This window comes from Cololabis saira, chromosome 19, assembly GCF_033807715.1.
Source record: "Cololabis saira isolate AMF1-May2022 chromosome 19, fColSai1.1, whole genome shotgun sequence".
NCBI classification, from domain to species: Eukaryota; Metazoa; Chordata; class Actinopteri; order Beloniformes; family Belonidae; genus Cololabis; species Cololabis saira.
The window spans coordinates 25,094,208-25,109,255 of record NC_084605.1 but is presented as its reverse complement, the minus strand read 5'-3'; the positions used below and the strand labels follow the sequence as shown (position 1 = coordinate 25,109,255).

Here is a 15,048-nt window from a genome sequence, read left to right as displayed (position 1 = left end):
TATTATAAAATGGGAAATTTACGGTGAAAATACTAATACGGGAGGATGGCGGGAAAGAGGGGTAAATACGGTAGTTTACCGGCCAAAACGGGAGACTTGACAGATATGGAGGACAACTACAGCGAGGAGAGGGGAGACGGGAGGAAGAGGAGTCGAGGGAGTAAGAAATACATTGGAGCACATGTTGGTATTCAAGGTAGGGTTTAATGTCATCTTTTAATAGTTACTTTATCGACTCCACCCACAGTTAAAGAAACTCAGAAAGTCACAAACCATCGTGCAGATGTTGTTTGCCATGTCTCATCTGTTAGTTTACACTAAACATTGTCTCATGGTTACCTTTGCTCACCATATCCTATATAATAAGAACTGGACAACACCCCCTTGACACGCCCCCAGGTTTTCTGAAAGGGCTTTTGCAGCCTCTTTTTTGTACGCTCACATAGCGGGCTTACTTTATAACCCATTGTACATCAGAAACAACCAATCAAATGTCTTCCCTTTTTGCTCTGTAAGCTACAAACTTTGAAAACATCCCGCCCCACAATTTCGTGTACTATTTCATTGGCTAGTATTTGTTGCATAGGAGCAGTTTAATTGGCGGGTGCATGTTTTCGATTCATGGAAAGTTTTAAAATTGCTAAACATTTCGTGGAAGGAGTTTCACACGGATCTCAGCCCGGGAATTTTAGATGGTTGACTAAGATTCGTTGCACTTCCTCGACTGGCCACTGGGGGCTGGCTGCAAAAGCCAGTCAATCTCCATTGACTTCCATGTTAAAATATCCAACTTTAGAGCCATAAACTTATTTATTGGTGGTTCAAAGAAACTATTATAGTCTCAATTGTTTGATTTCACACCCATAACATCTGCCAGTGGCTAGCCATTATCACTTCCTCATCAGCAATCATTATGCCACCAGCTTACCAAGGCATTCAGCAGTTTATACTTAACCGGTGTCGGCTAAACACATCAGTAATTTTTGATTTCAGCATCATGTCAACATGTGAAACAGTATATTCCGCTGTAAATGTTCGCCGGCAGCTCTGCAACTATTTCAGCAGTGATCGGCTGGAGGGGATGGAAGACAAAGCTACATTTTATTAACATACACTGTGTGTGTTCCCATTGGCTTCTACGGCAACATGGCCGCAGGTCAGTCTATGAATTGTCCTTATACTGCCCGGCACTATGTCACTAATGGTAAAGATAAACATGCCCAGCCGTCTAAAACATGTCGTTTTGTCAGTCAAAGTTGGGCATGGCTACCAGCTCCTTCAGCTGATCCCTGGCAGGAGCTGGAGAGCAGTTTGCAGCAGGAGATCCTGTTTAAAATGTCATTCTGGTGGTGAAATCAGAAGTAATTTAGAATATGCTGGGTATATTATCATGGAGGTGAAATCTAGCTATGGAAACCAAAATATGTTTTCAGAACCATGCTGTAAATTTGTTTTATTTTTGCTTTCTGCACCCAGTGGGTGGTCAATGAACTGTAATTTTTATTTATTTATTTATTTTTTGCTTTTTCCATTTATTTTGCATCCACCATAGGTTATTTGCATCTCTGTGGTCATTTTAGGTCTAATTTTTGTTGTTTTGTGCATTTTATATGTTTTGGGTTAATATAGACCTGTAACTCGCTGAGTTGTTTTTTTTGGCTGCACCTGGAAGGTTAATTTATGAAAAGCTTGATGCATTTCTGACTAATCCAAAAAGTTTGTGTATATGAAAAGAGCAAGAATAGTACATCAAGCTGCATTACTATAATTGTCACTCCTTTTATTCCAAAACACTGACACAATACTTGAAAGAACACAATTATGCCAATTATGTGAGGCGCTTTAGTGCAATCTTTGTGTATTCAGCTGTCTGTTTCTTCTTAGGTGGAATATGGAAAGCCGTGGGGTCTTGTGTAGGGATGGGCGGCAGTAGTTTTGCACTGTTTCTGGGATCCCAGCGGTCATGGAAGAGGCCTGGGTTGGACCATTCAGCTGCAGAAAAGTTTCAAGAGCAATGCTCGCTACATGGTTTTGACCCATCTCACATCCTGCCTCATGGATCCTACCTGATGAACTGTGGATCTCCAAAAGATGGTTCGTCTGATCCTAACTGAATCATCATCTTGAAAATATGTTTTTCACTCTGTGTGTCGTTTTTCCTCAACTATCCATTCATCTCGGAGGCCAAGTTAAATTCCCTAACTTGCTTGCAGTTTGGCTCTTTGTGATATTATTTTCTGGCCGTTGCATAACTACACATATTTGCGTGTTGCATTACAACTAGATGTGTTTGAAAAGAGTCGGGCCCTGCTGGTGGACGAGCTCAGTCGCTGCAGCACCCTAGGCCTCAGCCTCTACAACTTTCACCCTGGCTCTTCCTTGGGGACCATCACCACGGAGCAGTGCGTGGACAAGATAGCAGGATCCATTAACCACGCTCACCAGCAAACACCGGCGGTGGTCACAGGTACAAGGGGTTGGCAGGGTAACAGCAACATCCCATGCTATGCAGTTGCTGGGCAGTCTTATCATTATTGGCCAAAGGGCTGTGTTTATGGCCCGCTGTTGGCATCGAAAATAATAATAATGGTACATTTGAGCAGGCGTTCATAAATGTTCACATGCATCCTGTTGTTTGTGATATTTTTTGAGATTCTGTCCGATCTTTTATATTGTTACACGTTTGTAGACTATCTAATCCCTTGAGGATATTAGATGTAGTCTACAAAACAGTATTATGTCTTCTAATGAGGCAAAGATATTGTTCTACCTCCTTTTTGTTTATTGAGAAACATGATATATTACATATTGGAACTTTTAGGACAATTATTTAATTTGATGTTGAAATTAGAGTCAGGAGGTTTTTTTTTTGTTCTAATTAACTGGAGTCCTGTCAGATATGAATGAATGCCCTATTTTGTTATATAAACAGCGATGTATCAATCAGAGACTTGTAACGTGGGCGGTTACGATTAGATGCTCATCAGGCTTGAAAAGGTTACATTTTCTCTGAAGAATCTGCACTCCGACAATACTCATGATACTGATTATGGATAAATATAGAAAACCCCACTACCACTGTGGCCCCCCAAGCACCCCCCCAAAATGAGTGGAAGTTATTATTCGGTAAAGCTGACAATAGCAGGAAAGATCATAAAGGAACCAAGCTTAGCAATTACAGACCTCGCTAAGATTTGCTGGTGATATCCTGAATTTAGTGTTGGGAGAACGCTAAGCAGCAGTGCTTTTTGAGGGCTGCGAGGAGACAACCACAGCTCTTCCAACAAAAACATTTCCGACTTTTATTTTCTCTATTCACTAAAGATCACTTGGACAAGTCAGAATTTTGTTCAAAGCCCAAAATAAAACGTTTTGTAACGGTGTACGTGTCATCCCATACGTGTCATAATTGATGCAACCATTAACTGTCATGAGTCCATAAACGGATTCTCAACAGAAACTGGATCATGCAGGGAAACAGTAACTATTAGCATGCAAGATATTCTATCTGAGAACAACTGAAGAAGAAGTAAGCTCTTACTCTCGCTATATTTATATTAGATTAACGGAAGCTTGTGGACCATTCAGGCTGAAGAAACCTTGCAACATCTTGGTGTCGAAGCTGCGGCAGATTTCTTTCAAACCACATACTTGAGCAGAGATTTTCCTACTTTAGCTATTAAGTGATGGTTTAGCTTAGTGGATCATCTCCATAACTTAAAAAATGTTTTAACATATACATTTTTCAAATTGAATTGAATAATTTTTTATCTCGTTTTAGAGTTTGTTTTAGCTCTTTATGTGGAAATTATTTACAAATGCTCCAGCTTACTGGAAGGGACACGGTTGTATATCACAATAATAAAAGAAACTAACTACTCTAGCAGAAATAAAAGGTGAGAAATCCTCATTAATGCATATTTAGTTCAGGAATTCGGTCCCATATTCTGCACAGATTAATATTCAGTCTGACATTTATAACAGACTTTGGACAGATTCATATTTTACTCCCACAAATAGCAAATCTTAGCATTTTTGCAGGCTTGTGTTGTGTTTGACTTTAAATTGGTTTTCGTGACTACAAATCTTTCAAACTTTAAGCTGAATGTTGACTTGATGGCATGTTGCGTTTCCTGTGATTTCCAGTCCTTTTGACACATACTGTATACTGTGACATATACAGTGGGGGGAACAAGTATTTGATACACTGCCGATTTTGCAGGTTTTCCCACTTGAAAAGCATGTAGAAGTCTGTAACTTTTATCATAGGTACTCTTCAACTGTGAGTGATGGAATCTAAAAAAAAAATCCAGAAAATCACATTGTATGATTTTTAAGTAATTAATTTGCATTTTATTGCATGACATAAGTATTTGATACATCAGAAAAACAGAACTTAATATTTGGTACAGAAACCTTTGTTTGCAATTACAGAGATCAGACGTTTCCTGTAGTTCTTGACCAGGTTTGCACACACTGCAGCAGGGATTTTGGCCCACTCCTCCATACAGATCTTCTCCAGATCCTTCAGGTTTCGGGGCTGTCGCTAGGCAATACGGACTTTCAGCTCCCTCCAAAGATTTTCTATTGGTCTGGAGACTGGCTAGGCCACTCCAGGACCTTGAAATGCTTCTTACGGAGCCACTCCTTAGTTGCCCTGGCTGTGTGTTTCGGGTCGTTGTCATGCTGGAAGACCCAGCCACGACCCATCTTCAATGCTCTTACTGAGGGAAGGAGGTTGTTGGCCAAGATCTCGCGATACATGGCCCCATCCATCCTCCCCTCAATACGGTGCAGTCGTCCTGTCCCCTTTGCAGAAAAGCATCCCCAAAGAATGATGTTTCCACCTCCATGCTTCACGGTTGGGGTGGTGTTCTTGGGGTTGTACTCATCCTTCTTCTTCCTCCAAACACGGCGAATGGAGTTTAGACCAAAAAGCTCTATTTTAGTCTCATCAGACCACATGACCTTCTCCCATTCCTCCTCTGGATCATCCAGATGGTCATTGGCAAACTTCAGACGGGCCTTGACATGCACTGGCTTGAGCAGGGGGACCTTGCGTGCGCTGCAGGATTTTAATCCATGACGGCGTAGTGTGTTACTAATGGTTTTCTTTGAGACTGTGGTCCCAGCTCTCTTCAGGTCATTGACCAGGTCCTGCCGTGTAGTTCTGGGCTGATCCCTCACCTTCCTCATGATCATTGATGCCCCACCAGGTGAGATTTTGCATGGGGCCCCAGACCGAGGGAGATTGACCGTCATCTTGAACTTCTTCCATTTTCTAATAATTGCGCCAACAGTTGTTGCCTTCTCACCAAGCTGCTTGCCTATTGTCCTGTAGCCCATCCCAGCCTTGTGCAGGTCTACAATTTTATCCCTGATGTCCTTACACAGCTCTCTGGTCTTGGCCATTGTGGAGAGGTTGGAGTTTGTTTGATTGAGTGTGTGGACAGGTGTCTTTTATACAGGTAACGAGTTCAAACAGGTGCAGTTAATACAGGTAATGAGTGGAGAACAGGAGGGCTTCTTAAAGAAGAACTAACAGGTCTGTGAGAGCCGGAAGTCTTACTGGTTGACAGGTGATCAAATACTAATGTAATGCAATAAAAGGCAAATTAATTACTTAAAAATCATACAATGTGATTTTCTGGATTTTTTTTTTTAGATTCCATCACTCACAGTTGAAGAGTACCTATGATAAAAATTACAGACTTCTACATGCTTTGCAAGTGGGAAAACCTGCAAAATCGGCAGTGTATCAAATACTTGTTCCCCCCACTGTATACGGTGCGTCCGAAATGCCATACTAAAAAGTATATACTAAAAAGTATACTTAAATTCGGCACACTTTTGAGTAAATATCAGTAGTGTGCATTAATTCGGACATACGATTAAGAGCGCACACAGCATTTCCTGCCGTAGGGAGGGGGGGGAGTTGTTACCATGGTAACCTGTCACAGCAGCAGTAGCAGCGGTAGCAGCTCCGCTCCGCTCTTTCGCGTTTATTCTGGCCGAAACAAGATGATATTATTATATACCAATATTATATAATAATATTATTATACTTAATATTATACTTATGACATATACGTATCACTTAGCAACCAAACGCCGCTGCATTGCATTGTGGGAAGTTTCAGCTAGTGTCCATCAATCCACACTAAAACATTTCTCCGGAATGAGTATGGATAGAGCATACTACTATTGAGTACGTTCTAATGTTTCGGACACACTAAAAAATCTCGCACACTCATTTTGCATACTCATTAGGGTGGAAGTATGCCATTTCGGACGCAGCCATAGAGTGTGGCCGACTTTCAGTTGAATCTTGAATTTCTTTTTTTATGTCAGATGTTGTAGAAACCACTAAAGTTAAATGGGTGTGTCTCTGTTTCCACGGGATCAGTGTTGGAGAACATGAGCGGCCAGGGCAGCACACTGGGTGGGAAGTTCTCCGAGCTGAAGAGCATCATAGACAAAGTGAGAGACCAGAACAGAGTGGGAGTGTGTCTGGATACCTGTCATGCCTTTGCAGCAGGTGAGTCAAACCTAAAAGTTGTCCATAATTACTCTCAAATCTGCTAGTGCTACGTAACTGTGCCGCAGCTGAACTGGAACAAATGCATGGGGTGTCTTAACGTGTGCCTTCTCTTTGTTTTTCTTATTCCAAGGATACGACCTGGCAGCAGAGGGAGGAGTGAAGGCCATGCTCGATCAGTTTGATCAGGAAGTCGGCCTTCGCTACCTCAGAGCAGTCCACCTCAATGATTCCAAAGGTGAAGCCATGACTCAGTTACAGAGTATTGCGTACAGATTGGTGGATTATTTTCCTGGTTTTTTTATGGGGTTGTTGTTTTTTTTCCTTTGTGATTTTGCAGGTAAACTTGGCTGTCACCTTGATCGGCATGAAGACATCGGTAAAGGTCACATTGGAATCTCAGCATTTCAAGACATAGTCAATGAGCCCAGACTGGATAATATCCCCCTGATCCTGGAGACACCCGGACGGTGAGATCACTGCCAAGGAAACTACAACAGCTTAATACACTGACTTATAAAACTGCTATGAGTTTTTTTTTTTTTTTTTTTTTTCCTGTTTTTAATGGGGTTCTTGTGTCATCTTCCCACAGGCCTGGATTCGAATACACTGAGCAAATTGAGCTGCTGCATTCCCTATGTGAGACAAAATGAGGTTTATTGGCGAGAATAAAGAAACTAAAGCCTGTTTTAGTGCCAAGACACTGGGGTGGATGGATGATGGTGGTGTTCACCTTTAAATGTGAATCATTTCAAGAAGAAAAGTCTGTCTTTGTTTGTCCTCTGAGTGAACATTAGCTGAACAATAAATGTATTTTTTGCAGTTTTTGTCTCACTTGTGAGGAGTTGGTATTCTCAACAGGCCACAAGGGGGCGCCAGAAGCCCACAGATCAATCAGACCAAATGTATTCTCACATTTGCTTATCAAAGATAATATGACCAAATGTCGTCTAGTCCAGGTTTTTCACATAAACATCCCTTTGGTCCTTTCGGATGATTAAATCAAACTCTGCCTTTTATCAATTTATGTGTTAAAAATTAAAGTAGAAGGTATTATTAATTTAAACTGTAAGATTATTGTACAAACTGCCTGTTTTTATTAATTTATATGAATGGGATTTTACCTTTCGTACGATTAAATCAAATAAATGTGGACCTCTTCCACATGTGCAGGCGACACAACAGCTCTCCTCTGAACCACCGGGTGTTGAAGACCGACACTTTGGTGCTGCCGTTGACCCCTGTGAAGGCATTGATTATGTATCACACCTATTTTAACACCCTGGGGTGCAAACACACAGACTAAAAATACACCCCGACACCAGGATGTTGCATGGAAATGTTTCAGCTTCCTAGTAGTTAATCCAGATGTGAGGAATGGCAAGAATGGGGGTGTAAGTGCTGGCTGGCACAAATGTCACTAGATGCAAGTTTGATTGCATGACGCTGACAGTCTGATAGTGTTGAGCTTTTCCAACTTCTTTTTCACAGCTAAATGTTTTAATTAGAGCTACAATTGATATGATAGTGTATATACATGGGTGAGTATTAGGAATATTACATATCCACGTTTCTTTTTGCATTACAGTATTACACTACTACAGCTCCAAACGAAACATTTCTGGGTCTTATACCTCAAGCCTGACTTCACGTGACTCCGTAATCCTGCCTTGATTTTGTTTGTTAATCTGCTTTCTTCACTTTTAAAAAAGAGAAGAAAAAGAGTGTCACACAATGCATTTAGTTGGCGCAGATTCAGACAGTGTGTCTTTCAGTGTGGTGTTAACAGAGACAGGAAGCTGAGGTGCCTGGCTCAAGAATTTCTCGCTCTCAGGTCCCACCCACAGGAAATGCCTGTCCGGCCTGCGAGAGTCTGCACCGGCGAAAAGAAGTCTCCTGTTAGTGGAGATCTGCTTATTGCAGAGGAACAGATGAGTGGAGTGTGTGTATATACGCTACGGTTTAGACAAGCAGATGTTTGATGGGTTTCAGAGGCGGGTAGGTGATCTGTTTGGGTCAGGGGTTACAACCCAGAGAAAATGAAGACTAAACAGTGATCGCACATTCCTACAGTCCACATTAATCACTTTCTGGAGAAAGGCAAAGATCGAAAACACTGATTGAACTTTTGAAATGCCTTTTTTAATTGTATAATTACCTTAAAGTGTGTGGTATTGGTTGATTCCGGTGCACCGTGTGTCCATTTCTTCATGACTCCTCATCAAGCTGTTCTTTCTCCTCCTTTTCCGCCATTACATTTCGCTGCAAATATTTTCCACTGCAGCCTAAAGCCACCGGTCTAATTGCACAACGTTTTAAAGACTTCCAGATAATTTGGTGTCTCTTACTCTTGTTTCTTTCCCAACTCATTTTAAGAGTCCTTGAATGCCAGTTCATGATCTCTCCCTCAACCAAGTTTCCATCCGACTGAAAGCCCCTGCAGAAACTTCCACCGGCCTGCCGAAGTGAATCTGAGGACAAGCTTTAAACAAGTGAAGGTTAAGATTTTGGAAATGACCTTGGTGACTAAAATCAATTGAAAAGGCAGCAGTATGCATGCCTGCATGCAGTACACTTGGCATAAATACATTTGACTACTTGTATTTGTTCATCTGCTTTGTTTTGTTGTGTTTCCTGGAAATTTTACCTTGTTTAATATGCATATGCACAAACTAAACCTTTTTCTTTCTTTTCATTTCCACAGTTTCCTATTTGGTCTTCATTAACATTAGCTGAAGTCAAACATTGTAGTTTCTCAGCAAAAAGCACATTCAACCCACCGCGAGTCCAGATTCATGGGTTTAGTCAGTAGATACCGATATTGTCAGATTTTAAGTCATGAACACACCTCAAAGACCTGTAGGCTACTGGTTATAAATATTTCCATTTATCCAACTTCTATAACTGCTTGCACAGTTTACTTTACTCAAATAGGCGCAGTAAGAGCCCACCACCTTCACACAAAAAGTCAGCCTAGATTTAAATGGGGAACTATATTCTTATGTGGTGACAGTGTAAACGACCTCACCACTGCGTGTCTGTTACTGTCCATCATATCTGCCTTAAACACTTTTGGGATTTGAATTTGAACTGAATATAGAATAATGCAGCAGACGAATCAGCACCGCATGATGTTTGTACTCTCCAAAGATTTTCCGACCCAGTTTGAGGCTGCATTTAAATATTATACCTACAAGTTGTTTCAAAACCACTCGTGTCAATTATCTTTGACACGTCAGGATCAATCACACTGCAGAAACGCATTTCTGAATAAGAAAAAAAAAATATTTCAAGATAATTAGAAGACTATTTCGACTATTTGGGTAACTTTAGGAAATCTAGTCAAGAAAAAATGTCTTGGACAATATTAATATTAATTAATAATTAATAATATTAAAAACAGACAATTGCAGTGCCATTCAATAATTATTAAAATAATTACATTAGTTAGAATGATATATTAATGATCTCCTGTTCTAAATGAATTTCTGTTTGTATTTATTCATATTAATGATTTCAGAAAAATAATTTATCAATTGTAATGTTTTTATTATGTAAAACATGTCTCTTTGAAAATGGGAGCCTGTGTTTCAATGAGACTAACTAGTATGCGTAAATCAATCAATCAATCAATCATTATTATTCAGTAGCACTGGCACGGGAAAGGGGCCCACGGATGCACTGGCTTTTCGCTGAGAAACGAATGGAAGTGATACATGCTTTCGTGTTAGTCTGCAATAAGACCTGAAAAGTCGCTAAATTTATTGCTACTTGCTTTTTTGAAAAACATAAAAGTTGCTAGAGAGGTATAAATGCTCTAAATATAGCAACAAAGCCGCTAAGTTGGCAACACTGGTCAACATTGGTCCCATTTTTACCCCAATGTGAAAACAGAAGTCACATTTCTACATAGAGCAGCTTTAAACTTGATACACCATGAGGAAATAAAATTCCTTGAAAGTATACAGTATATTAGACTACCAAAGCCAAAACATAATTCTGTCATTCATGTTTTAGGACAACTATTTCTGAAAATATGTCTTTGGTGAGCAGTTTAGACATGTGGGATAATGTGGAATCACAGACTCAGACCAGAGAAGATTTATCTTGTGTCATTTCAGGTCGTGCTGCATTTGCTGTACCTCCGAAGTCAGTTGTATCACTGATTCAAAAGGGGGACGCCAGGCGGAAAAGAAGTGTCTGATGAGGAAAATGTACATTGTTTTGACAGACCTAAGACAGAATAATTTATACAGAGCTGAACCAGTAAAGACAGAGCAAGAGAGAGTAGAAAGAGGCAGGAGAACTGGAAGAGAAGGGACTGCATGCGTGGCTCTTCTGTTTTAGTGAGGCTTCAGTTTCAGACTGAAACAAACTCTTTAACTGTCTCGTACCCACAGTCTGAGTGCTCCATCTGCCAACAGTTCCCAAAGGACATGCCACACACCGACACACAGCACACACACCAGCTCAACGCGCTCCGTATTGCCTGCACACACATGCTCCTTCGAGTCTTAAAGCTCACATACACAAATATGAGCTAAAGAAATAGGAGCCCCGGGGCTGGGTGGAGTTCTTTCTGCTTTCTCAGCAAATCCTTTCATTTCTGCACCTCAGCAGCAGTACAGACATCATAAGTTACCTTCAGGATATGGTATTTCATTTCTCACGGGGAAAGAAAAGAAAGCTAAACAGTGTGTATTTGATGGCTTTGCATACTTTAAGTAGAGTTCTTCATCAACGTCTGCAGGTTTCTTGTTGCCTGAGCAACACGGTTCTAACGAATGAAGGAGATGCGACTATAAACAGAGAAGCTGAGAAGAAGGTTTATGATCGAGGGTACGGTTAAAAATCCACAAATCTACAGTTTTGCAGCAGAAATTGCTCCTCCTCTCCTCACCGAGGTCACAGATCGATAACATATGAGACCCGCTGTGGTTCCCCCGCTCATTCCTTCCATGTGCCCTTTTTTCTTCTCCCCCTTCTGATCCCTCGCTTCCTTTTGGCTCCGGGAGAGGAATGCTACCCAGCAGTGGTTGGGCATCGGGCCACAAGGAGACAGGCAAATCGCAGCAGCAGAGCGGGAGAAGGATGTGAAAAAGAGAAAAGAAGAAAAAGCAGAAAAGAGCAGTATTATATGAAAGATATACAGAAAAAAAACTATGGTTACCACAGTCATTTTTTATTTCCACCCGCTGCTTTGAAAGTTGAACATCTTACACTCCGTTTTATTTGCTGTATCCGTTCAGCCTTTTACAACATTGTGTTTTTATCATCAGTTCAGACCTGCAGGACAAAACTGTCAACTCTATCTTCACTGAAAAATGATCACATCCCCATCCGTTCCTCTACCCTTTTCCACCTCAACTCTGAAACTTTAAAAGCTCTAAATACACACTGGTTTCTGTTAGAAGCCAACCAGCCAGTTTTTTCCTAAAGGATTTTGAATTTAACCATGAAAAAAAGAAGAAAAAGAAAGAAGCACCATAAGTTATGAACACTTTTGTACGGTAACAGCTTCTTGATATGTTGTTTACAGCTGGCTTGGCTATTACATTATTATGTTTAAGGCCAATAAGTGCATAATGTCTGGTTTCAGTAGCGTCAAAACAGTTATTTTAGTACAGGCCACATTTCTCCTTCTCCTTGAGGATTTGATGGAAAACAAGTCAAATTTGGGATCAGCTTTTTTAAGCACTCTGTGGAATAGTTAGTAGGGTCAGTTGCCTTCCAGCTAAAAGGTTGGCAGATTAATCTTCAGCCCTGTTCCCGTGCCAAAGTGTCCCTGGGCTGGACACTGAAGCCCATACTGGCAGCTTCATAGTGGATCAACTACGAGGATTGTGTAAGTCTTAAAACACCAGTTACCGGTGCCTCGGCGGCCTGTTGAAGCATCCCCATCACGATCAACTCAGGGGACTAAAGTCCTCCAGAAAGTGCCAAACTATAGCTTCCACTCCCATTTACAGTATCATTTCATTTCTAAACCTGCCTCTTCCTCATCATACTGAAATAGAAACCTCAGTCAAATGACTCTTAACACACACATGCATCTATTTTCACACGTACAAACATACCGCTGCAGTTTAAACACTGTTATTGAGATGCCATGGAGCCAAACAAATAGGCAGCTAATTACAGTGAGGTGAATGAGAGCACACTGACAGCACCACCCAGAACAGATAAGTGTTGTGTCCAAACGACAGTAAAGCATGTTTTTGATTGTGATAAATGGGGCTTTACTTCATAATTTGGTGCGTTCTTGTTTTTGTTACCTCATTAGGACCTTTTATTCCCCCTTTGGTCTTATCACTCAACTTGTTGGCACCAGTGGATGAAAACTTGATCTTTTGGAGGCAGAATGTCATTTATGTCATTAGAGCAAAAAATATACAGAAATTATTTAGTATTCATGAGGGAAGATATGGTTTAAGGGGCAAAAGTAATTTTAATGTCACATTAATACGCACAAACAGGAAAGGTTTTTGTGTTTCAGTCAGCGGGGTGAGGCTATGGAACAAGTTTTCAATGGAATTAAAGCAATGTCCAAATATTAAACCGTTTAAAATAAAATACAAAGATATTATTTTTCAGAGGTACAGGGATCAGCAAAATGCTTGGGTGCAATGATACAGTGTTTATTTTTTATTTATCTATTTTTATCCTTATTTTCTTCCACTAGTCAGTAGCTTATGTTGCTACAATGTTTTTATTGTCTTGTTTTGATTGTTTTTGTTTTTTTATTTTTATTTATTTTTATTTATTTATTTTTTATCATGTTTGCATAATGTTATGTTCGCATGTGTTAGCTAGTCATATTTAAGGAGAGGGGGTGAGAGTTTATAAGTTTTACTTCTTCTCACTCCCTTTCGAATATGTACTTTGTTATGTCTCATGTTAAGACGATTGTCTTATTTTCTTTCTTTTTTTTATATGATTCATATTCGAAATAAACACTACTACTACTACTAGAGCTAAGATGTGAATCGAAAGTAGGTAGGTCTTAGGGTTTTGGCTATGCAAAATAAATGTAAGACCCTGAAGATAGTAGTGGAAACTTGTGTGTGAGCGACTGAAGTACAGGGTCGTTCTTCCAGGTCAATCATCCACATGCAAATAGCACACAATTCAGGCTCTGACATTCTTTACAGCTCAAAGGTACCTATGTGTGTGTACACCCAGCCACACATGTTTGCTTTTGGTCTGACCTCCCTTTTATCAGGGCCTTGAACACCGCCAACCGCTGGATTAACCATTTAAACACTCAGTAAGGTTTATATAAAGGTCTCTCCCATCACACCTTCAGCCACACATAATGCCCACATAAAGCAGGGAAGAAAAAAACAGAAGTAGCTGCTCAGCCACATACCCTCAGCTCTGTAAATAGCCTGCCTTCCTCTGCATCTTTTCCTTCCTCTGCCTCTCCGGACGGCCAGTGAGAATCTATCCATCATCCAGCGCCGGTGGTGCACTCGCCCTGCTGACCTGCGCGGTGGGATGGCCACAGGCCGAGACTAGGACATGAGAAGTCACTACGTCGGTGGACCGCAGTGGATAAGAGATCTGTAGTGGCGTGTGAATCGGGTGAGTGGCGTATCACCAAAATAATTCACTAATTAACCTTATTTCAATTTTATTTTAGGGATTCTGGTAATCTAAGTGGATGTAAGCACATATCAGCTCACCCCCACACAGAAGCACAATCACCTTGAGCTGCGTCACGCCTTTCACATTTTCTTTGGCAGAATGTTTCAATATATTTAGCAGCTGCCACTGAAATGATGGAAGCGGCCAAATATTCAGATGGCCCTATTGTCTTGTCTCACCTCATTATACTCAGTCTGCCACTGTTTGTGTTGGACAACTCCTACAAGAGCAGACAGATACCTGTCTGACTGCATCAACTGCACCCATGCAGACTGCTGCTGGCAAGAGAGAACATGTGGAGGACAAGAAACAATCATGAGAACAAAGCAGAGCATTAAAAAAACATAGTGTAATACTTGTATTACAGTTATTTTCTGAAGCACATAATAAAACAACCACACCTGACCAACTGCCGTTCAGGGAGTCCCAGCCAGCAATTGTATGTGGGGGTTATCTGAGATATAAAAAGGGCAGAAATATGGGAGTGCCTCCTGGTTCTGTATTGGCCCCATGTGAGTTGTCTACTTGAATTCGTTTATGGGGTTATCCCAAGTGGGAGCAAGATGAAACATCCATTTCGGGCTCAGTCATCGCTCATAAACGTTAACGCAACCAATGCCAGCAATCTACATGGGGCCAACATGGAACCAATGGACACATTTTGAGCCTCATTTTTCATCCTTTTTCCATCTCAGGTGGGCCTCACTTACAAACACTTGGCTGGGTAGTGTTACTGAGTCACACAGTCAACACAGACTATATGAATAATGCTACAGAATCACCATTTCCATTTCAGTTATTGTTTTTGCTACCTTTTATTGGGACTGAGGATTACTCTGAATCACTACTAAGATATAAAGATG

General features: G+C 40.8%; 1 protein-coding gene across 1 annotated transcript; it reads left to right on the top strand.

Annotated features, from left to right (window-relative positions):
• On the top strand, positions 1-7,336 carry si:ch211-141o9.10 (probable endonuclease 4). The gene is made up of 7 exons (XM_061708481.1): positions 1-196; positions 1,885-2,094; positions 2,285-2,467; positions 6,407-6,538; positions 6,672-6,776; positions 6,879-7,008; positions 7,131-7,336. The coding sequence occupies exons 1-7, from the start codon at positions 46-48 to the stop codon at positions 7,189-7,191; spliced, it is 972 nt and encodes a 323-aa protein (XP_061564465.1). The 5' UTR covers positions 1-45; the 3' UTR covers positions 7,192-7,336.
• Positions 7,337-15,048: the final 7,712 nt, after the last annotated feature.